Source organism: Drosophila grimshawi, unplaced genomic scaffold, assembly GCF_018153295.1.
Source record: "Drosophila grimshawi isolate 15287-2541.00 unplaced genomic scaffold, ASM1815329v1 contig_187, whole genome shotgun sequence".
NCBI lineage: Eukaryota > Metazoa > Arthropoda > Insecta > Diptera > Drosophilidae > Drosophila > Drosophila grimshawi.
The window spans coordinates 1-24,431 of NW_025062959.1; the positions used below are offsets into that span (position 1 = coordinate 1).

General features: G+C 40.2%; 2 protein-coding genes across 6 annotated transcripts in view; both read right to left on the reverse strand.

The window, feature by feature from the left end:
- Window positions 1–6,674: 6,674 nt before the first annotated feature.
- LOC6557702 (heparan sulfate 2-O-sulfotransferase pipe) overlaps window positions 6,675–24,431 on the reverse strand; it is a 47,679-nt gene continuing 29,922 nt past the window's right edge. The window contains exons 4-6 of one of the 5 annotated variants that reach the window (XM_032742824.2): window positions 10,894–11,453; window positions 10,675–10,829; window positions 6,675–7,165 (exon numbers count right to left, since the gene is read on the reverse strand). In XM_032742824.2, coding sequence (XP_032598715.1) covers window positions 6,960–7,165; window positions 10,675–10,829; window positions 10,894–11,453 — 921 coding nt within the window. In that variant the 3' untranslated portion in view covers window positions 6,675–6,959. Of the gene's footprint in view, window positions 7,166–10,674; window positions 10,830–10,893; window positions 11,454–13,254; window positions 13,482–13,541; window positions 13,697–13,910; window positions 14,471–17,476; window positions 17,723–17,790; window positions 17,946–18,013; window positions 18,577–20,129; window positions 20,350–20,419; window positions 20,575–20,631; window positions 21,189–22,126; window positions 22,466–22,525; window positions 22,681–22,753; window positions 23,548–24,431 lie in introns of those variants that run through there. The other 4 variants (XM_032742826.2, XM_032742825.2, XM_032742827.1 and 1 more) reach the window with 4 other exon arrangements.
- LOC6558141 (heparan sulfate 2-O-sulfotransferase pipe) lies at window positions 14,639–15,754 on the reverse strand. Its single transcript, XM_001985581.2, has 3 exons — window positions 15,156–15,754; window positions 14,933–15,087; window positions 14,639–14,864 (listed from the first exon to the last, which is right to left on the reverse strand). The coding sequence occupies exons 1-3, from the start codon at window positions 15,752–15,754 to the stop codon at window positions 14,674–14,676; spliced, it is 945 nt and encodes a 314-aa protein (XP_001985617.1). The 3' UTR covers window positions 14,639–14,673.

Here is a 24,431-nt window from a genome sequence, read left to right on the forward strand (position 1 = left end):
CGAAAGGCCCGGACAACTTAGCTCATCTCTGCAATCTGACAGAGACTTTTACTTCTGCATGCAATAAGGCTTTTAAGGCAGCTTGTCCTATCAGTAAGCCTGTGCACAAGAAGAAACCACCATTGTGGACACCTCAACTAAATGTCCTTAGACAAAGTTGCAGGTCTCTCTTTAATGCAGCGAAAGCGCAAAATAACGACCAGCAATGGTCAAAATACAAATTAAGTCTGGCTGAATATAAAAAAGCCACCAGACGAGAAAAAAGGAAATCTTGGAGAGATTTCTGTACGGAGATCGATTCAACTACAGAAGCTGCAAGGCTTAGGAAAGTTTTATCAAAAACCACACCCGCACTTGGTTATCTGAAAAAGGATGACAATTCCTGGTCGGTCTCCAGTGAAGAGTCACTGGAAATCCTCCTTAATACACACTTCCCTGGCTGCTCCGAGCAGACCCCGAGGTGCGCAGAAACCAGCGGTATAGAGAGCACAGTTTTGAAGTCTCTTATAAACAAAAATAACATCAAATGGGCAGTGAACAGTTTTAAGCCGTTCAAATCCCCAGGCCCTGATCAGATAAGCCCAGTCCAATTACAGAAGGCGGGAAACACAGCCATAAACTGGCTACATGAAATCTTCGGGAAGATTCTGAAGACTGGTTGCATCCCACCCACATGGCTCCAGTCAAAAATAGCCTTCATACCCAAAGCTGGGAAGCCATCGCACACCAGCGCCAAAGATTTCAGACCCATCAGTCTGTCATCTTTCTTGCTAAAGACCTTGGAACGACTTATAAGTCTCCATCTCACAGCATCCATTGACCCCAGGCTTATGTCGGAGTCTCAACATGCCTACAGGAAGGGCAGATCCACAGATACTGCCCTCCACTCTGTGATCTCCATTATAGAGAAATCCCTACTTTATAAAGAGTACACCCTTATAGCGTTTCTCGACATTGAGGGCGCCTTTAACAACGTCACTCCGGCAGCCATAACTGCAGCTCTGCTGAACCTGGGGTTTGACACCGGTCTGGTGGGCCTGATCAGTCAATTGCTTACTTGCAGGACTGTGACATCCACACTAGGGTCGTCAACTCTCTCCAGGTTCGTAAGCAGAGGTACGCCACAAGGAGGCGTCCTGTCACCCCTACTATGGAACATAGCAATTAACAAATTGCTGTGGGACATGGAGGGGGGCGGCTGCAAAATGGTTGCATATGCAGATGACGTTGCAGTAATTTTCAGGGGAAAATACCCACAAACTCTTTGTGACCTCATGACTAGTAAACTAAAAATACTGTCATGCTGGGCTCAAGAGAGTGGATTAGGGGTAAACCCCAATAAAACGGAACTTGTTCTTTTTACAAGGAACTACAAGGTCCCTTCTCTTGTCCCACCCAGACTAAATAATGTAAATCTACTTTTCAAAGACAGTGCCAATTTCCTTGGATTGACACTAGACAGAAAACTAGATTGGAACCTCAATATCCAAACACGGGTTAAAAAGGCAACAGTCACCCTATATACGTGTAGGAAATCCATTGGGCTGAAATGGGGTATGTCCCCAAATATCGTTCGATGGTTATACACATCCATAGTCAGACCTATACTTTTGTATGGCGTCGCAGTATGGTGGCCCTGTTTAAAAAAGAAAACCACCCTTTCTAAACTAAACAAGGTTCAGCGTATGGCTGAACTATGCATATCGGGGGCGCTTCGTACCACACCTAGTGAGGCACTTGACGCTATCCTGGACATTCCGTGTCTGGAAAGACAAGGAATGGAAAATGCAACACTTACGGCCATAAGACTCAGAGAATCCCTCGCCTGGACTACTCAGAGCACTGGTCATGCCTCTATCTTAGAAGGGAAACCGACCATCCCTTCTAAAACAGATTACTGCGTGCCAGTAACACAATTGGGAACACCCTTCAACACATACTTCCCTCAAAGGGAAGAATGGGTTCATGGCACCCCCGTCCACCGGCAACCATAACCTTCTTTACAGATGGCTCGAAGCTAGACAACCGTGTAGGCGGAGGGGTCTACTCCGAACAACTCAATTTACAGTTATCCTTCAGCCTTCCAACACACTGTAGTGTTTTTCAAGCTGAGGTACTGGCCATAAAGGAAGCTTTAGACTGCCTAGATAGGCTCAAAGTCAGCCCTGGCTATATAAATATATATATTGATAGTCAGGCAGCAATCAAATCAATCAGCTCGATATCTTCCAATTCGATATCAGTAACAAGCTGCCGCAAATCTCTACACGAGATGGCTAAACAGCATGTTATTAGCCTGATATGGGTTCCTGGTCACCAGGACATTGAAGGCAACTGCAAAGCCGATGAGTTAGCTAGGAAAGGTACCATACTGTCGCTCCTCACGGACAAGGAAGGTATTAGTATGCCTCTAGCTACCTGTAAGCTCAATATCAGGGAGGAGCATAGGCGCAGGTCATGCAAAAAATGGCAAAATGCCACCTGTGCCCGCATAGCACACCAGACATGGCCAAGCATTGACTCCAAGCGCAGCAAAGAGCTGTGCAGTCTGAGTCGGACTAACTGTTCCGCAGTGATCCGGGCTCTAACTGGGCACTGGCTGGTTGGCATTCATGCCAATAGAGGAGGAAGAAGTTGAATCTCCGGAACACTTTTTCTGCCTCTGCCCAGCACTTGCCAGGAAAAGGCTGGCAATCCTGGGAAACTACTCCCTAAATGGTTTATCGGAGCTCCGATATATGAGACTGGCCAAGATAGCGAAATTCATAAACGCATCGGGTTGGGCAAATGTTTGAATAAATGTTAGAATGCTTGAAGGCACGACTGCAGGAGGAAATCACTAGATCCCCTTTTTCGGTAACACAACCGGCCAAATATGACCTAAGTGTGTCAGCCTACCGGGCTGACAGCCGATATAACCTAAACCTAAACCTACGTCATGTTGATTATTTTCGGTATAAATAGACCAATCCTTCGTAGTCAGATTAGTTATATCCTGCATCTCGGGTGCAACTAGTCAACAAGGACTATGGGCAAACGGACTACCATTGAACAACGGAATATCATCCTGGAACTCTTCAAGATCGGATATTCACATCGCCAAATAGCTGAAATGGTAAATCTAAGCAAGTCAATTGTATTCAACATCATTCGTCACTTCATCGACAAAAATCAGATAGAGGACAAGGGCAGAATGGCACCAAACAAGATTTTCACCGAACAGGAAGAGCGGAGGATCATCAGGAAAATAAGGGAAAATCCAAAGCTATCGGCTCCAAAACTGACTCAACAGGTGGAAGATGAAATGGGGAAAAAGTGCAGTGTGGAAACTGTGCGCCAGGTTCTGCGTAACCATGATTTTAATGCCTGAGTACCACGGAAGAAGCCCTTTATAAGCCCAAAAATTAAAGGGACTAGGATGACTTTCGTTAAAATCCACTTGGACAAGGATTTGGAGTTCTGGAACACAGTCACATTTAAAGATGAGTCCAAATTCAACATTTTTGGCTCGGACGGACGGAATTACGTGTGGCGAAAGTCCAATACTGGGCTGAATCCCAAAATACTAAAGGCAACAATCAAGCACGGCGTAGGAAGTGTGATGGTATGGGCATCTATCTCGGCAGCCGGCATCGGAAATTTGGTGTTTATTGAAACAACAATGAACAAGAATGTGTACCTCAATATATTACAGGAAAATTTACTCCAAAGTGCCGAGAAGCTGGGAATCCGACGTACTTTCCGGTTCTACCAGGACAACGACAAGGACAACAACCAAGCTTACGTCCGGATTAGTACAGTCCTGGCTTATCTGGAAATGCCCCCACATGATAATTCCACCACCAAATTTAAATGTTATTTAAAATTTGTTTGGATCAAAATCAGTCCAGAAACTACCCGGAAGCTGGTATCTTCGATGAATAATAGGTTAAGGGAAGCTATTAAGGCTAAAGGATATCATACTAAGTATTTACATCCTTATTTAATTTCATTAATAATCATAATTTAAGATGAGAAACTAATTTGTTAGATGCATTGGTGGTAAATATGAGTATTCCTCTTCCAGTATTGCCCCAAACAACGAAGTAAGTAAATATAACCTATAACAGTGGCAGTCGGCAGACCCAGGGGTAAACAGCCTTGGTACACTCAGGAACTAGGGAAACTTAAGAAAAATTCCACGAAAAGTTTAAACTAAAAAGGATTATTTCCGACTAACTACTTGGAAATGTGTCAATCCCTATAAATATCCAGGAATGGAGTCTGGCGCATTTAAAACAATATATTTTTCCTGCGCATTATATTTGTATCGTGGCTACGAGCCAATTTTGATTTTGTTCCTCAAGCGGGGAAGCCCTCACACATCTCCCCAAAGGAGTTCCCGCGATGTGGGCGCTTATCCGAAATTCAACATGCATATCGAAAAGGTAAATCCCAAAGGCACTTCATAAGATAACAACAGGTATAGTGAAATCGCTCGTATTCTTTTCTCTCAAGGCGCTTTCAAGAACATCTTCACTGATATAATCACTGCGTGAGCCCTATAGACAGGATACTATTATGGCGACATTGGAAATTTCGACCACCCGCGTGTTGGTGGTAGATAAATGCCACAAGGCGGAATACTCTCATCACTCCTCTGGAACGTGGCAGTAAACGAGCTGCCACGAAATCTATTGAGGGTCACGTAGTTGAATATAATGAATATAATTGAGTATAATGGTTTATTGCAAATGTATTTCCGATAGCAACAAGTGTCACAATTTTATAAGCTGTTAATTAATACATAATATGCATATGCATATTATTGATCAACTTCCTAAATTTCATGAAGATCGGATAACAATCACCCAAGCTATTCTCGAAAATATATTCTCATATTGATCTCATTTCTATCAGCAGCCGCAAGCATTTCCTGTATGCGTAAATATGCGAGTGCATCTGTGAGAAAAAGATGGCCTGATATTCGGCGCAAGCGATAATATATTTTTATGTGCTCCGTTGAGATCCTAAGATTGTCTGTTTGTAGCTAGCCAGATAGGATCAGTTCGTGCTTGTGAATAAAAACATGCGCTGCATTCGTTTTTTTCTTCTCTTTAGTGCCTGTGCTTGCTATAAGAAATGAGCGAACTTGCAAACCTGCTCACATTTGGGTGCAAAACTTTTTAAAGGGAAATTGCCAATACTCTTAGAATGTATTTAACAGCTGTGTTGAGTGTATATCGTAGTCATGCTTACTGTTACTTGTTTTTTTTTTGCTAGCACTACATGACGCGCTCATTTATGTTCCCAGAAATGTGTGGAGTTGCGCTCTACATCTGCAGGAAATCGATTAAACTTAAATGGCGAAGGTCATCACAAATAGTCCGACATCATACGTCAGATCCTTCGATTTGGAATAGCCTTCGGCATGGCCTGCCCTTGACAAACGGATAGGACACATTGGACACATTACTACACATTCTTCACATTGTACTAATGGGACAAAAAGCCGCAACTCTGCAAGCATTGCGAATGCGGGTCACAGAAGTGTGACAGTCATATCTTCCAAAAAGAACTGACTATTAAGTTACATTCAATTTCTGAATAACCCTCCTCTATCTTTTCATCCCCTCCTGGGAAATTTGCATATTTATATGGATGGCTCAAAGATAAACGGTAGTGTAGGAGGAAGAGCCTACTCCACACATTTTAAGGAGGCACTCATATTACTGGCTCTCATGGAATTCAAACAAAAGAATTGCATCTCAGATAGGATTATTTCTTGACAGCCTTAAGATCATTTCTTGACATTCATCTCATCTGGGTTCTGCGACACAGTGACATAGAGGGAAACTGCATTGCCAATTGGCGATGCGTAGCACTACCTCACTTCGCTTGAAGGAGAGAGAGAATGTGGATATGCCCATGACCACTTCCAGACAATCAGTGAGAGAAAACTTCGAGCAGGTAGCAGACAGGAAGTGGCAATCATTTCCCAATGCCGCTATTTCTCTCCTGATCTGGCATTGCCTTTGAAAAAACGCTCTGAACATTTCTGTAGGCTTAGTATATTCAATTGCAGTGCAGTTCTACTGGATAACCAACCAGACTATCCGTTTTTTATGCCGATTCCTGTAGAAGCTGTCGTTACGAATAAGTAAAGTCGGTCAAACACTTGCACTACTGCCCAAGGGGGAGAGTAAGGCCACAATTTCTTGGTTCTCCCTTCCTTGCAGATTTATGAGAACTCTCTTCAAGGCAGCAAGCTTAGTTCATCCAATCTACGAGATGGAGTCTTAAAAATGATGGTGGTTAATTCCATTGCGGTAGCTCAATGAGCCAATCTGAAGAGCATCGACGATGATTTATCCCCCAGCACAGCCGCCTCAACCTAACCAAACTATTCATATTCGATGTATTTTCTATTTTAATTGATACTCTTGACGATTTGAAATTATTAGAAATATATACTCTTGGGCCGTTCAATGAGCCCACTTGAAACGCTTCATGTTTTTTTCAACATATTTATAACACCCTGCATAAAGATCAGTTTGTGTAGATGGTCATTTTAGATCGCTGTCCAATATTGTATTTCAATATTCTTGCTTTTGTATTTGAATTCCAGAATTTAAACAACTAAACTCTCATAGATCTTAAGATATCGTTTATTATTTTTACAGTTTGTGAGCTTAAAATCTTAATTCTAGTTAAATTAGACATTTAAAAACAAAAATTTCAACAGTTCACTTGAAGACATCACAATTCGAATGCATTTTCATAATCACTAACTAACCAATATAAATATGTATGTATAATAATGTACGTGATAAAAATATGGATAACTTGTATAACCAATTTGAAATGTACACAATGAAAAACAATTATTTTCTATAATATGTGGGTTGAATGGAGGGTAGCGCAACTGACTACAGGATCGTTATATTTTACACAATTGTCAACCATTTGGAAAAGGCGGGTCAATTGCCCCCCAGTGCCGCCGGATGTGCTGTTATAATCCTCTGCGGCAAATGGGCGGCAAGATATTGCTTATGCAGTCTCTGGCGGCAGAACTGATAAAATTCAATTTCATTGGTGAAATTGCGACGCACAATATCCTTGACATGCTCGCTAACTGGAGGCTTAAAGTTGTTTTTGTTGATCTTGGTCAGATACTCAGCGCTGTCTACAAATGAAAATGAATAAAAGAAAGACAATAATATTTTATGTAACTATTTTCTATACATAATAAACGTATACTATACACCACTTAAAAATAAGTTAAATTTGTATTATTATTAAGTAATGTAAGAAAGTCCGTGTGTCCGTATATTCCTCTTTCCGTCGGTCTGTACATCCGTGTGTTCATTCTATCGTCTATCCGTACGGATCTTGGAGACTATAAGGGCTCGACAAATATTTAACGTTCTCGTATGCCATATTTAAACAGAGGTGGAAATCAACTCGTCCGAAGGTACATATACAAATAATCCCAGAATGCGTAATCCTAAACACTGAAATGGAATTCTTAGGAAAGTCAAAATTCAAGAGATTATCTATCTATAGAATAGATCGGACCCCGTCGTGGTGAGGGTGTACTTATTGCTATCGATGCAGATTTATCTTCGGAGATAGTAATGATAGATGATTCAATGCATATAGAATTGGTTGCCGTTAAATAGAATATCAATGGTGTTAGTTATTTTATAAACTTTTCCAATGTATCAGCTTCTTCAGATAATTCTGAAGAATATTCTTCTCATTTATCTGCTATAATTTTGTTTCTTTAAAGCTTTTTGATCGTGACTTTCTTGTAGTTCTTGGTGATTGTAATGTCACTGGGACAACATGGATTTCTTGTCCTGACTCAAGTATTTTGACATTCATGAGTCAAAATGAGTTTCTTGAGGGCTTATCTGGGATGTCATTGTGTCAAATGAATGCTATCACAAATTCCTTAAATAAAATGCTTGATCTAGTTTTTGTCTTGGATCTCTTCTTGGAGGTCTTGTTTGATATGCCTGCTAGGGTATCAGGCCAGGGTAACAAGCTTTCAGGGCGAGTTCGTCAACCGATTTTGTTAATTTTGTTAATTGATTCTTATTGCAGACTGACTTGTCCCGGCTTTGTAGTTGTACTGACATGGATCGTGCAGGCAAAACTTTGGATAATTTATTTGATTTGTGTGTTCCTCTCTGAGAGCGATGTTGGTTTATAAAACCTTTGTGGTTTATGCTGGAATTTGTCAATTTAAAAAATCGGAAGTCGGGAGTGTACAATAAATTCAGGGAAACATGCTCTTGCTTGGCTTACTCTCGTTACTTTATTGTTTCTTATTTCCTAAAAAACAAATGTTATCCGGACTACCTGGAAGCTGTAGCTTTCAGCGCGATACTTTTTATACTTTTGTTAATACAAAGCGTGAATTATCAATACTTCCTTCAACCTTATTTTTGAAAAAAAAAACTTTAGACTCAGATCAGGTCATCGCCGATCTATTTGCAAAATTATTTCAATCCACATATAGTTCCCATAATCGTCAATTAGTTTTGCCTTATCCTTACCTTATCCCTGTTAATGGCTCTAATTGCATTTTTGAGCCTTTGATAACGGATAGTTAATTAATTAGTGATCTGATGGTCATTAAGCCCGCTTTTTTTTACAGGGACCTGATTTTTACCGGACCTGGACGCGTGCTTAAGCACTGACCGACAATTTTTTTTTTTAATATTGCAACTGTAATTTATTATTATTATTATTCCTCCATAAATAAACAAATCTAATTTTCAGAATTATAGCAGTATTTCTAAGTTGTCCGCCATTCGTAAGATTTTTAAAAAGTTGTTAGCTTTTCACTTTTATTCACTTTTTATTGTTATTAAGGATTTTCAAAATAATATGCAAACGGATGTTATTTACACTGACTTCAGCAAGGCTTTTGACTCTGTGAAACACTCTTTACTGATTCACAAATTTTATCTTCTAAGATATCCAAACAACCTAATTAGTTGGATCTGAAAATTCTTAACTCTTAGAATACAGAACGTTTATTTTGGAGGTTCTGTCCCTAAGACTGTTCCGGAGTATCGCAAGGATAGGCCCCTTATTATTTACGTTGTTTATAAATGACCTGTTACAAATCACTCTCGGTTACTGCTGTTTGCTGACGATGTAAAACTTTGTCCTCTACTGACTTTTTTCTGGACAAGCGCTTCAAACTGAATTAGATAGTTTTGAAACCTGGTATCTAGTAAATTTATTAAATCTAAATTGTGTTACATGGAAATATATATATATTTATAGGCAAAAGCCCTTGTGCGTCCTATTCTCGAATATGGATCTTGTGTATGGTCTCCCAATTAGAAGGTTCAGCAGGACAGGAACAATTTCTATTATTTGCCCTTAGGGGCCTTAATTGGAATACTAATATTAGCTTACCTAATAGTAGTAGACTTTTATTAATAAATCTTTCTTTTCTTTCTGATCGTAGAACAATGCTTGGTGTCATCTTTCTATATAAAATTATAAACGGCGAGATTGATCCTTTTGAGTTAATCAGGCTTAATTAATTTCTATTCAATCTTGTAGCTCGAATTATGCTATCCATAACCCATTTCGGATCGTATTGTCAAATTGTTATGCGTTTTTCCCATTAATAAGTTGTGCTTCTTCTATTTCTTCGAATAATACTTTCGTGTTGAGTCATCTGTTTAGCAATTCGCGATCTTTGTCCCGACACGTTATGCCTTCGATTCCACAGCTAGATCGAAGCAATTACCCACCCGATCAAAAGTGTATTTTCTAGCTCCGTCTAGTTATCTATTTCTATACCCTGAACTATTGAAAATGCAAAGAAGGAATAACGGTTGTGTGTATATATTCTTGAGCAGGATCAACAGCGGAGTCGATATTATCTAAAACTGCCTCCGTTTCTCGAATATGGATACATTTCGATTTCCCATAGCAATAAAAGCCACAATTATGTATAATTAATGTAAAAAATTGCATAATATTGATTAACGGGAAACCTTTCTTTAACATCGGACTAGAAACACCCAAGTTATAGTCGAAAATATATCCTAATATTGATCTCATATTTGTCAGCAGCCGCAAGCATTTTCTGTATATGTAAATATGCGAGTGCATGTGTGCGAAATGGATAACATGATAATCGACCCGAAATTAAATATGCTTGTGTTTTTTCTGTAGAGTCCCATTATGTGGATATGTACCTATGTACTCGTACATACATACATATATACAAACGTATATACAAACGTATGTTGTACGCCGGTGATTTCAGTTCGGGATTGAGAATATATGCTCCGCCTTAGTTTGTTTGCACTCTTACCTATTTTGCTGACATGAAATGAGTGCACTTGCAGCCCTGCATAACTTTTAAAGGGGAATTTGACAATAAAACTATATAATTTATACAAGCTGGCTTCAGGGTATATCGTAATTGAGTGAGCTCGACTACATCATTCATACTTGTTCTTTATTTAGACGCTGGTGGAGAATTTACAATTTTATCGATAAGTTTATAATACATTCAAGAAAACGTCCCCGAAGTCTACGCACAAGCCACTTTTGATTTAACTTTTGGATCAGTCAGTCATAAAGCTTGTATGGAAAACTTGTTAACCAAGTCCAGGAGTCAAACAGCCGCAACCTCCCATTAAAAAAATAACTTACTTGCATAAATATCTCGCACACCGTCAAAAAAGCGTGGCACATATTTCTCAAGCACTGAGAGTGTTGTATTAAAGTCTTCAAGAACTCCAACGACCGCATATTGTTGCTCCACGGCAAATTTGGCACGCTCCAAGGCGCCTACAGTATTGAAAGGTCTATAGGAAGCATACATTTAGCGTATCAAATGTGTTAAGTGGTTAAAATATATAGCTAGCTCACGTGCACTCGTAATCGTGTCCACAGAAGAACAAGCTCTGACGCCGATGATCACCAATGCCCTCAACTGTGACACCCTGTGTGTAAGTGCATTCCTGGTCTCCGCTCAGGACGCACGTTTCAAAGTCCTTCTTGAGCCATGCTGGATGCGGCAGCGGCAGATCTGGAAATGCTGCCTTGCGTTCCACAAAATACCAGGGGGCCCGAACATAATAAAACCAACTGATCACACGCTCCACGGGATCCCGAACCACATTTAGATAGATCGGCGTTGGCAAATTAAACTTGGTAAAATTGGTGAAGCACACATGCTTTATGAATACAGAAGGTTCGGGCAGCTCAGAGATGACTTCGGCCATTTCTTGTTGCTGTTCCTCGGCCAGACGAATGGTTTCCACTTTTTGCACAGCATCACGATGAAACTGAAAGTTGTTACGCTCCGACAGACGACGAAGTAGTTCCATAAATGTTTGACTGCCCACTTTGGGCACACGATTGAAGAAGACTAGTTCTATTTGAGCTTTTCTAGTATTATTCAGATCGCGTACATTAAGCGACGACATCTGTATTGGAAAATGAACATAAAAATGTGTTAAGCAAATCAGTTAACTCGCAATCTTTTAATTCTTGTATCATTCATAATTAGCCATACCTTGTATTCCGTGGTGTTTGATATTTGGGGTTTTTCTGTGTGACGCTTGCTTCTAAGGGCATTATAAAAATGAGACACTAGTCCTCAGTGACTCTTGAACATAAGAACAATCTCGAAAACAAAACCAAAAAAAAGGAAGAAAATAAGAATGCTCCAGTCGAAAGAGCTTGTCTAGACCCAACTCTTTAGCTATCACAAGTAATTTTAGCCCTTTCCAATGGGTACCTGCTCAAAACTCAGGTGGTTGGATAGAGCTTGAATATTGTATTATTGCAGTACTGTTAGGATCTAATTAATATACAGTTTACAGCTAGTGTCACTCGACATTAAAAGAAATATAATATCAATATTTGTACAATAATATATTTGCTTATGGAATAAGTTTTTGGTACACAGAGATAAGAGCTTTATTTGGCATTTTATTTGAGGTGGTTCGCCAATTATTCAACATTCTTTTAGTTGAGATTATCCTCCATTTGCAATGCCAAATATTGTTTATACAGATGCTGCTTACAAAAATAATAGAAATCATATTCCAGAGTAAAGTTGCGTCTTACCATGGCCAAAACATCGGCGTCCACTGCATAACGACGATAGCGTTTACTGTAGCTAAGTTTGTGCACTGTAAGAAAGTGTAAAATGGATGGTAGGACTGCAAACTGAACTATGAATAAACAATGATAACCTACAATTGTACAGAAACCGCGCATGATTGAAATATCGCGGCACGTACTTCTCCAGCACAGTTAGGGTTAGGTTCGCTTGCTCCCAGGTGCCCACAACGGCATATTCCACCTCCACATTCCGCTTGGCCACTTGCACCGCGTGGGGGGTATTGAAGGGCCTACAGGTGAAGGCGGAGTAATACTGACTAGATCCGTATTTGGAAATATTATGATTTACTCACAAACAGTCAACGTGGTTGCCGCAAAAGAATAGAGACTGACGCCTGAAATCTGGCACTCTATCTACAACCGAATACTTAATATATTGACACTCTGGATTGCCGCTACGGACACAGTCATTGAAGCTCTGCTTATACCACTCATTTGACTGCTGCGGATAGTTCGCATCGATGCTGCGACTTATAGCCTTCTTTTTCGTTGTGCGTTGTTCATAGAAATTGTGAATAATGCGATCCACGGGATCCCTCACCAGCGATATGTAGATTGGCTTCTCTATCTGATATTCGTCAAAGTTCATCCAATTGCCACGCGCTATGTAGACTGTACCCTTCTCCAGCTGGCTCACCCATTGCGTTTCAATCATCTCCTCGTTGGTTGTTTGAATACGGCTCTTGCTCTGCACTGGACCATTGGCCACGATATTGATGCCGTTGTGAGCGGAGAGGAGGCTCAAGAGCTCTATTAGTTTCTCTGTCCCCACGTGGGTAGGGGAATTGAAGAAAGCCACTTGAAGGCGAGCACGCCATGTATTGTTTAGGTGCAGGGTGGTCACATTGTGTAGCTATGAATAATTAGTGATTTGGCAAAGATGATGTTGTAGCTAAGACAGAAACAGTTAACACAGTGTACTTGAATCAAGCGAATGTGACTTTTGGGAAAGGCGAACTGAAACGCTTAAGTGACTACAATTAAACATTTAACTCTCTGAAGCTCTCTCTCTCTCTAATCTGAAAATTGCCTTTGCTTACGATTACATCAGCTTATAATAAATATAAAGTATTTAATTTAAATAAGATTTTTGCACTAAGGGTAATTGCACTAATTCTTAATCAAAGAACAGCCAAACTATATTAAATTTAAACGCTCGAGATCCATACGCTTGAGCGCAATATATTGCTTATAAAGACGCTGTTTGCAGAAATAATAGAAGTCGTATTCATGGGTGAAGTTACGCCTGACCATAGCTTTGACGTCTTCATCAACTGTGGGTTTACGATTGTTGCGATTTCGATTTCTGAGTGCATCCTGATATACTGTAAGAAAGAACGTTTAACTCTCTTACACATCTGACATTGTATAGGACACGCTCTTACATGGATATAATGTCGTGGCAAGCGCAAAATATCGTGGTATATAATGTTCCAGTACTGTAAGAGTAATATTGGTTTCCTCCCAAGTGCCAACAACAGCATACTCCTCTTCAACCCTACGTTTTGCTATTTGTATAGCTAGGGGAGAGTCGAAGGGTCTGCAATGCATTTATGCAACTATATCGATTGTTACACAAACAACTTAACCCATTAACGCTCAACATTTTTTGTGTTACATTAAAAGATTTGCTTTGATAATATTAAGTGTTGTTCATCTCAATTTCCAGTGTGCAACAAAGATTTCAAGCAAATAAATTTGAACAATTTGGAAATCAGAACATTAATGGGGTTAAGCGAGCTAAAAGTACTCACAGGCAATCCCGATCGTGACCACAAAAGAATAGAGACTGTCGCTTATAATTGCCCACAGTCTCTTTAATTGAGAATGGCACATATTGACATTCCGGATCGCCGCTGCGGACGCAATCGTTGAAGCTTTTCTTAAACCAAGCGGTGGGCTTGAGGGGTGCTTTTGGATTTTTGCGGTAGTATATGGCATTTCTGTAAGAGTTACGTACATAGTAATACCAGCTGATCATTCGCTCTACTGGATCGCGGACAAGGTTTATGAAAATTGGTTTGGGTAAATTGAAGGCATTAAAATCGATCCATGAAGTGTGCTCAACATAAACTGTGCCCGGCTCTTGGTCAAAAATATGTAAAGCCCTTTCGATCTGCGTTTTGGGTACACGCTGACGATTGTTTATCTTTCTAAGGCCAGTGTGATCGACGTCGAAGTTGTTGATGTCTTGTATATCCTCCATAAACTCTATTAGTGATTCGCTTCCCACTTTTGCGCAACGTGTGAAGAAAAGACGATCCATTTCAGCTTTGGCCGTGTTGTTCAGCTGCTGTGGTGTCAAGGAACTCAACTGGTGAAGGATTGAAAGGGGTTGGATTAACTGGTTGGAACCACGTGTAACATAAGACACACCCAGATAGGATTAGACACAAAATGTTTTTTTTGCTTTTTTTTTTGATTTGGTAGACACACTGACAAATAATTATAAATAATATTTGTTAATTTTCTAATTGTTTATTTGACTTTATAGCTATGGGCTTCGGGCTAATCCAACTAATTTAACAATCCATGTTTCTCCAGCTCATGCAAATTGAGAGCCAGATACTGTTTATATAGGCGCTGCTTGCAGAAGTAATAGAACTCATATTCATTTGTGAAATTACGTCTAATTAACTCCTTGACCTCTGGCTCAATATACGGCTTGCGCTTGTTCTTATTCCGGTTCGTGATCTTGTCATTATGCACTAAATAATTGGGAAAATGGGAAATGCTTTAACAAGATCAGTATCTATCTTTGATATCTGCGACCTACTTTCAAACAATAGCTTGGCACCACGGAAGAAGCGTGGAATATAGCCCTCAAATACGGCCAACGTTATATTGGTATCCTCCCAGCTACCAACCACAGCATAATCTCGCTCCACATGCTCCTTAGCCATTTGTATGGCAGCGGGCGAGTTAAAGGGACTGCAAGACACAGTTAGATTAGATCGATTGTCTCTTATTTCGAACCATCCTACCCCACATTTACTTACATACAATCATCATGATGTCCGCAATAAAAGAGCGATTGTCTTTTAAAGTTGGGCATGAAATCTTTTACTGTGTGTGGCACATACTGACATTCTGGATCGCCACTGCGCACACAATCATTGAAGTTTTTCTTATACCAAGATTCGGGCCTGATTTCTTTGTTTGGCTGTTTGCGATATTCAATGGCGTTCAGGTAGGAGCCACGTGCATAGTAGAACCAACTGATCACACGCTCCACAGGATCCCTAACCAAGTTTATATAGATCGGCTGGGGCAGATCGAATTCAGCGAAGTCCAGCCAATTAATGTGCCGTATATACACGGTGCCCTCCTCAAGGTCGGCAACGAATTCAGCAGCTTCTCGTTGCATCGGCTTTTTGAGTTGCCTTTGCGTTTTTGCACTCAATCCACTGCGTTCCAATTCCAGGTCGTCGTGGTATTCAACCAATGAATTGAACAGCTCCAGCAGAGCCTCACTGCCCACTTTGGCGACCCGATTGAAGAAGAGCACGTCAATTTCGGCATTTCGAGTGTTATTCAGGCGCTCAGCACTCAGATGTTGGAGCTGCAGTTGCGTCAGATCGGCATAAATCACAGACATTGATATAGGTTCGGATTCTTTTAGACTTGAAGTTTGATAGGTTAGTTGCCAGAGAGAAGCCAAGTTAGTGGGCGTAGATCTCAATTACTCATTTATTTATAGCAAGCCATGAGCTTCAGTAAGATATTTAAGAATTATATAAAAAGTTTTGTGCATTCATAATTCCATTGATTCAAATTTTAAGCGACAGGCCTAACAAATCTATTCTAATTATAACTGCAGTTAACACTGCTGTTACACATTTAAGCTCTCTTAAACTCTGTCAATCTCCCTATCTAGAACGTGGACTATTCTAACGATCGCCTCAGCTTACAATAAATATAAAGTTTTTAATTTAAATAATATATTGTGTAACACTTTAGAACTATTTGCAGTAATTCTTTAAAAAGCAATTAAACTATATCAAATATGAACGCTCGAGATCCATGCGCTTGAGCGCAATATATTGCTTATAAAGACGCTGTTTGCAGAAGTAATAGAAGTCGTATTCATGGGTGAAGTTACGCCTGACCATAGCTTTGACGTCTTCATCAACTGGGGGTTTACGATTGTTGCGATTTCGATTTCTGAGTGCATCCTGATATACTGTAAGAAAGAACGTTTAACTCTCTTACATATCTGAAACTGTATAGGACACGATCTTACATGGATATAATGTCGTGGCATTTGCAAAATATCGTGGTATATAATGTTCCAGTACTGTAAGAGTAATATTGGTTTCCTCCCAAGTGCCAACAACAGCATACTCCTCTTCAACCCTACGTTTTGCTATTTGTATAGCTAGGGGAGAGTCGAAGGGTCTGCAATGCATTTATGCAACTATATCGATTGTTACACAAACAACTTAACCCATTAACGCTCAACATTTTTTGTGTTACATTAAAAGATTTGCTTTGATAATATTAAGTGTTGTTCATCTCAATTTCCAGTGTGCAACAAAGATTTCAAGCAAATAAATTTGAACAATTTGGAAATCAGAACATTAATGGGGTTAAGCGAGCTAAAAGTACTCACAGGCAATCCCGATCGTGACCACAAAAGAATAGAGACTGTCGCTTATAATTGCCCACAGTCTCTTTAATTGAGAATGGCACATATTGACATTCCGGATCGCCGCTGCGGACGCAATCGTTGAAGCTTTTCTTAAACCAAGCGGTGGGCTTGAGGGGTGCTTTTGGATTTTTGCGGTAGTATATGGCATTTCTGTAAGAGTTACGTACATAGTAATACCAGCTGATCATTCGCTCTACTGGATCGCGGACAAGGTTTATGAAAATTGGTTTGGGTAAATTGAAGGCATTAAAATCGATCCATGAAGTGTGCTCAACATAAACTGTGCCCGGCTCTTGGTCAAAAATATGTAAAGCCCTTTCGAACTGTATTTTAGGCTTAAGCAGACGTTTGCTTTTCTTCTCGAGGCCAGTGTGATCGACATTAAAGTTGTTGATGTCTTGTATATCCTCCATAAACTCTATTAGCGATTCGCTTCCCACTTTCGCGCAACGTGTGAAGAAAAGACGATCCATTTCAGCTTTGGCCGTGTTGTTTAACTGCTGTGGTGTCAAGGAACTCAACTGGTGAAGGATTGAAAGGGGTTGGATTAACTGGTTGGAACCACGTGTAACATAAGACACACCCAGATAGGATTAGACACAAAATGTTTTTTTTGCTTTTTTTTTTGATTTGGTAGACACACTGACAAATAATTATAAATAATATTTGTTAATTTTCTAATTGTTTATTTGACTTTATAGCTATAGGCTTCGGGCTAATCCAACTAATTTAACAATCCATGTTTCTCCAGCTCATGCAAATTGAGAGCCAGATACTGTTTATATAGGCGCTGCTTGCAGAAGTAATAGAACTCATATTCATTTGTGAAATTACGTCTAATTAACTCCTTGACCTCTGGCTCAATATACGGCTTGCGCTTGTTCTTATTCCGGTTCGTGATCTTGTCATTATGCACTAAATAATTGGGAAAATGGGAAATGCTTTAACAAGATCAGTATCTATCTTTGATATCTGCGACCTACTTTCAAACAATAGCTTGGCACCACGGAAGAAGCGTGGAATATAGCCCTCAAATACGGCCAACGTTATATTGGTATCCTCCCAGCTACCAACCACAGCATAATCCCGCTCCACATGCTCCTTAGCCATTTGTATGGCAGCGGGCGAGTTAAAGGGACTGCAAGACACAGTTAGATTAGATCGATTGTCTCTTATTTCGAACCATTCTACCCCACATTTACTTACATACAATCATCATGATGGCCGCAATAAAAGAGCGATTGTCTTTTAAAGTTGGGCATGAAATCTTTTACTGTGTGTGGCACATACTGACATTCTGGATCGCCACTGCGCACACAATCATTGAAGTTTTTCTTATACCAAGATTCGGGCTTAATTTCTTTGTTTGGCTGTTTGCGATATTCAATGGCGTTCTTGTAGGAGCCACGTGCATAGTAGAACCAACTGATCACACGCTCCACAGGATCCCTAACCAAGTTTATATAGATCGGCTGGGGCAGATCGAATTCAGCGAAGTCCAGCCAATTAATGTGCCGTATATACACGGTGCCCTCCTCAAGGTCGGCAACGAATTCAGCAGCTTCTCGTTGCATCGGCTTTTTGAGTTGCCTTTGCGTTTTTTCATGTAATCCACTGCGTTCCAATTCCAGGTCGTCGTGGTATTCAACCAATGAATTGAACAGCTCCAGCAGAGCCTCACTGCCCACTTTGGCGACCCGATTGAAGAAGAGCACGTCAATTTCGGCATTTCGAGTGTTATTCAGGCGCTCAGCACTCAGATGTTGGAGCTGCAGTTGCGTCAGATCGGCATAAAGCATAGATATTGATATAGGTACGAGTTTCTTTTAGACTTTGAGTTCGCAAGGTTAGTTGCCAGAAATTTATTTATAGCAAGCCGTGAGCCTTAGTAAGATATTCAAGAATTATATAAAAAGTAATGTCCATTCAAAATTCCATTGATTAGATCATGTAAGCGATAGGCCCAACAAATTCATTGTAAATTGTTTAAATAATAAACATTATAAATTTCTTTTGAACTGCTAATTTCCTCTTATTGTCACACTTATTATATTTAGTAGATCCTTGAAGCTTAAGCTTTTATTTAATAAGCCGATAAATTGTTTCAATACTAAAACTACATTTTCTACTAACTAATCTCTTATGGCCAGCTCATTGGTAGTCTGCAATTTAACTAAGCTTTCATCCATGCGCATCAGATCCTTCAGTTTTATTGCCAGATATTGCCTATGTAACCGTTGGCGACAGAATTGATAGAATTCGATTTCCCTCGTAAAATTGCGACGCACCATATCTATAATTTCCTTACGTATATGAGGTTTCATTGGATTGTCATTTGATTTTTTGGCATGTAGACCCGCTGCAAAGTTCACATTTAAATGACATGGTCGGGTTTCGATGGTGATTTTTGGAGTACTTACAGTAGTACAATTTAGAGGCATCTGCAAAATAGCGCGGCACATAGGCCTCGAGAACAGCCAGGGTTTCATTGGTATGCTCCCAAGTGCCCACAACCGCGTACTCTCGTTCCACATTCTCTTTGGCTAACTGAAGAGCCAGACGCGAATTGAAAGGTCTGAGAATTAGGGCATAGAGTAGTATCGCTGTTTTCGAGAACTGAACTTTTGCTCACTCACGTGCACTTGAACTCATTGTGACCACAGAAGAAGAGAGTTTGCCTTCGATGATCACCCGCTCGCTCCAGCAGGGATCCCTCAATGTAAGTGCAGACCTTCTCTTTGGACTCGACACACTGATCGAATTCCATGTTGGCCCATTTGGGATTGGGCATTTCGCGATTATTACGACGACGACCTGGCACAAATATCCATGGGGCGCGGATAAAGTAATGCCAACTGATTACCCGTTCCACTGGATCACGAACCATATTGATGTAAATGGGACGTGGCTGAGAATATTTACTAAAGTTTAAGTAGTTAACATGGCTGGCAAAAACGCTGCCGTCCTCGAGATTTGCTATATTCTCAATCCAGTCGGCCTCCTCGTCGGGCTGTAGAATTGCCTGAATTCCTCCTATTTGTGGATCTTTGTCCACGTCATAGTCATGGATCTTGCCCAGTGACTTCATCAGTGTTATAAGATGAACGCTGCCCGTTTTGGGTACCCGATTAAAGAATAGCACATCGATCTCGGCTTTTTTGGTATTGTTCAATTTATTTGCATCCAGCTGAAGGATCTGCAAATGATTGATGTTGATACCGTTGATATTGAGTTCGCAACTAGCAAGCTAACCATAAGCCATAAACCCACTTGAGATTAGTAGTGAAAAGAAAAGACTCATTTGCAATAGGTGGTATTTTTTGCTTTTTTCATTCTGATAAAATATAATATTTTTTGTTACTAGTGACTATCTGCCAATTGTGCCACTTTTTTAATGGCTATATACTGTTTATAGAGACGCTGCATGCAAAAGTGATACAAATCAATTTCGTATGAAAACTGTTGGTTCAGATAGGCCTCCACATCCTCATCTAGATGTTTATCGTGCGGCGTGACATTTATCCTAAATTTCTCCTGATGCACTAAACACACACAGAAGAGGAAAGTTTTCGATTAAACTTGGCCTTGAGTGGATAGAAAATTAATACTGACAATAATACTGATTTGTGGCATCGGCAAAGAAACGCGGTATGTAAGCCTCTAATACGGCCAGGGTTATATTTGTATGCTCCCAGCTGCCCACAACAGCATATTCCTTTTCCACATGCAATTTGGCTATTTGGGTGGCCTCCTCAGAGTTGAAATTTCTAGAGAATAGCAATCAATTTAGCATCCGCTGTTCAATTACTTTTGACATTACCTACAGGCAGACCTTCTGATTACCGCACAGGTGTAAAGTAAATCGCCGCCAGTCTTTATTGTAGTTAAGATGTGCATCAAAATTACAATAGGGAGCTATCCGCTTTCTGACACACTCATTGAAGCTCCTGTCAAAGAATTCCTTGTTATCTACGGGCTTATTCGGATTGCGGAGCAAGCTATTTGCGTAGATCATGGGATGGCGCGCATAGTAATAGGCACTGATCACCTTCTGGATGGGATGACGCACCAAATTAATATAAATTGGCCGGGGCATGTCGTGTGCCGTAAAGTTAATCCAGTTCGTGTGCTCTACATAGGCAGCAGGATCTTCGATCTCTTGCAACTCTTCGGCAAAGGACACCTCCTCCTCGAAATCAAATAAAGGCTTTTTGACATCTGGTATCTGGTTGCGAAACGTGTGAAAACCATTCAGGTTGCTCAAATGGCCTAATAGTCTTGTCATGCTCTGACTGCCAACTTTCTCTAAACGATTAAACAATATGAACTCGCGTTCGGCGTGGGCTGTATTGTTCAGTTTGGCAGCTTGCAAATTAGCCAGCTTAAATGAAATACAATAAAACTTCGGATCAAATCCAAGAACGCCAAGGTACACACCAATTTATGTGATTTGTTAGTGAAAAAAAACATGCAAAGCCTTGAAGTCAATTTGTGAGTAGTCCCAATAAAGGAATGTGTGTCCCAATTTACAGAAGATTGTTCATCTGTCAGAAAATCAAAATTACTATTACTGTGTAAAATTAGCAAGAACTATACTCTTTGGAGTCTGTATAAATGGTGGGTTAAGATGAAGTACGAGCCAGGTCTGTATCCACAATAACCTCAGTTGCTTATGATCGCCAGAGTTACCCTTAAAGCCCATTGCACAATCAAACTGGTATTAGGGATAGTCATTTAAGACTCAGTCCTCAATTGTTTTGGTATGGAAAGCACGCTTCTGGAATTTTCCCTTAGTTGCACACGTTTTAATATCAGGTCAGGGCGTTCGCTTGTAGTTGTACCAGCTTTTAACTTTCACAACCTTATCACGTACCTGATAAATTTTGATAAATCTAAAAATTCTTGAAATATTTCGAAAAAAACGACGAAAAATGCGACCACCGTATCAAGTTCACATTGACGGGTTGTGGGAAGTGATGGGTTCGAAAATTGAAATACCTGACAAGTTTGACATAGATAAGGGTTGACAAATGCGTTGTTTATTTTCGACTGCTGCTTAAAGCTTAAGCGATTGACGACAGTTCTAAGAAGAGCTTAAAGCTTAAGCGATTGACGACAGTTCTAAGAAGAGGTATATGCTCAATATAAAAATTCTTAGAGTCTCTCAGGTGGCTCAGTAGTTCGAATAATGCACACGACTAAAACACGGTTGCTCGCTGTTGATCAACATGGTGTAGGGGATTGAGTCGCAACACCGTTACAGAGTATATGTGTAGAGTGTTAAGTGCGGGGAGAGAGCTAATGAGAGCGAAATGCTTGAGAATACTAAGAAATTAGGCATTATGTATTTGTAATTGAAGTTAGGAATTTATTGTATTGTAGTAGTTGGCACAGTTTAACTTATGAGTAACATTTTTGCTTAATACTCGGCTTCATCACCATCAGCTTGACCGTGAAGCTGTGGCATTAGCAGATAGTCGTCCTCACCAAAACTTCTGCCTTGAGAGAGGGCCGCATATTGCAGATACAGACGTTGCTTGCAAAACTCGTAGAACTCAATCTCGTTAGTCAGATTCGTGCGCAGAATCTGCCGCGTCTCATCGCTAACGATCCGTGTGACGTTGTTGCGATTGATGCGCGAAAGATTTTCCTTACCCACTGCAATATCAGTCATAGGTTAAAAATCCATTTCCCACTAAAAGAATTTCAAATGCTTACGATAATATGCTACTTTGGCGTTGCGAAAATATCGCGGTATGTAATGCTCCAACACCGTTAATGTGATGTTCGTATCCTCCCAGGTGCCAACCACCGCATAGTCCGACTCTACAGTGCGTTTGGCCTTCTGCATGGCCATTTTCGAGTTGAAGGGCCTATCACAGTATTATTGTTTTGGATTTTAATTAAGTGCTATGCGCTTTTCCCAGATCCAATAGTATTACTTACATGCATAACTTCTTGTTCATGCCGCAGAAGAACAAGGTTTGTCTGCGATGATCACCGACGGGATTGTTCATCTGCATTTGCTCAAACGTGCAATACGGATCTTTATTTCGCACACAAGTGTCCAGATCGAGATTGAGAAACTCATCCGGTGGCATTTTTACGGATTTTGGACCCAGTTTGGCGTTCATGTCATTATAATACCAACGGGCACGAATATAATAATGCCAGCTGATAATACGCTCAATGGGATCACGCACCAGATTTATATAGATAGGTCGAGGCATATGGAATCGGGTGAAGTTGACGTAGGCAATGTGCTGACTGTAGACGTGCGGCTTTTGGCGTGTGAGCAGATCTGCAATGAGATCTTTCAGGGCTTCTTGGCGCATCATAATAGACTCCTTAACGCTGCCTGGATTGCGAGCATGGACAAAGCCATTAATCTTTCCCAGACGACGCATCAGCTCCATTAACGATTGGCTGCCCACTTTGGGAACGCGATTAAAAAAGATAAAGTCCACCTCAGCGCGTTTGGTATTATTCAGCATATCCGCTGCCTTATTATAGCCATGCTCATCATCATCCTCAGAGCCATAATCAGCATCTGCATCATTTTCAATGTCGTCATCGTCATCATAAAAGTGAGGAGAATTCTTTTTCTTTGGCAGCGCCAACTGCTTATCGTGTTGGTCTTTGTGCAAATGATTATCTCTTCTTTGGTGAGTTCTATGATTATTATCTACTTCTTCCAGTTCCTTGCTGTTTCTGGGCGCGTGCACATTGTGTCGACGTTTCTGCATGGAGTAGGCTTTCGATTAGAGTTTAGTTCCAGTCAACTAACTACAACCAGCAATGGGATACAGTATAGGTGACTTGCAAGAGTTGAAAACACAAAGCAGGGGGAAAGTTAGAGTAGCTCTTAATTTTGTTTTATGTTTTATCCGCTAACTATATATATATATATATATATATATATATACGGTATATGGTATATATGCCTCCAGTACGCTCAGTGAGGTATGCGTATTCTTCATTCCTTTTGGGTGACTGCATTTCCTCCTTCTAGGTAAAGAAGCTGAGAAAGTTTTGGGCTGTGGTTTGAGCTTAAGGACAACTCTGCGAGGATAGCTCTCGGAGTCATCAATCACAGTGCTCATTTTAAAACACGAGTTTATCAAGAAACATACGATACCGAAGGTATATTGATTCTGTCCAATGTCTGTCCGTCTGTAATTGTGAATTTTGTGATTTTGTCTGCGTCAGACCAAGTGTATGGATTGGAATACCACGCCGATAACAATTCAATAAAAATCGATAAGAACTTATATATTTTCAACAATTAGCAATGGAATCATTTTACTATCTAGCTGCCAGCATAGACTGTTTGTTTTTAATTGAGCTTTTGTTTAAAAAAGTTTTTGTCAACTAAGATTTCCGAACAATACTTATTCAATTATCATTTAATTTCATTTCGACAAACAAATCATCAACATCAGACATCTATATCATAAAAGAGCTGGTCGGTTTTTCATAATTCGTAGTAAGAGTCGGATCTATTTTGGGCTGCATTACTGCACAGAAAGTACATTGAGCAATCTGCCCTGTATGCAGGCTGGTTACTACTCACAACTCTGTTGCCCACAAAACCAAAAAAAAACAAAACACAGAATTGTGTCCC

What these genes read in the sequence shown, in the direction of transcription:
- LOC6558141 (XM_001985581.2), bottom strand. Translation starts at nt 15,754, where the DNA reads ATGTCTGTGATTTATGCCGATCTGACGCAACTGCAGCTCCAACATCTG. An exon ending in GGACATCATGATGATTGTAT is followed by an intron (nt 15,088 to 15,155) that starts GTAAGTAAATGT and finishes TGTGTCTTGCAG; the next exon opens with TCCCTTTAACTCGCCCGCTG. An exon ending in TGCCAAGCTATTGTTTGAAA is followed by an intron (nt 14,865 to 14,932) that starts GTAGGTCGCAGA and finishes CCAATTATTTAG; the next exon opens with TGCATAATGACAAGATCACG.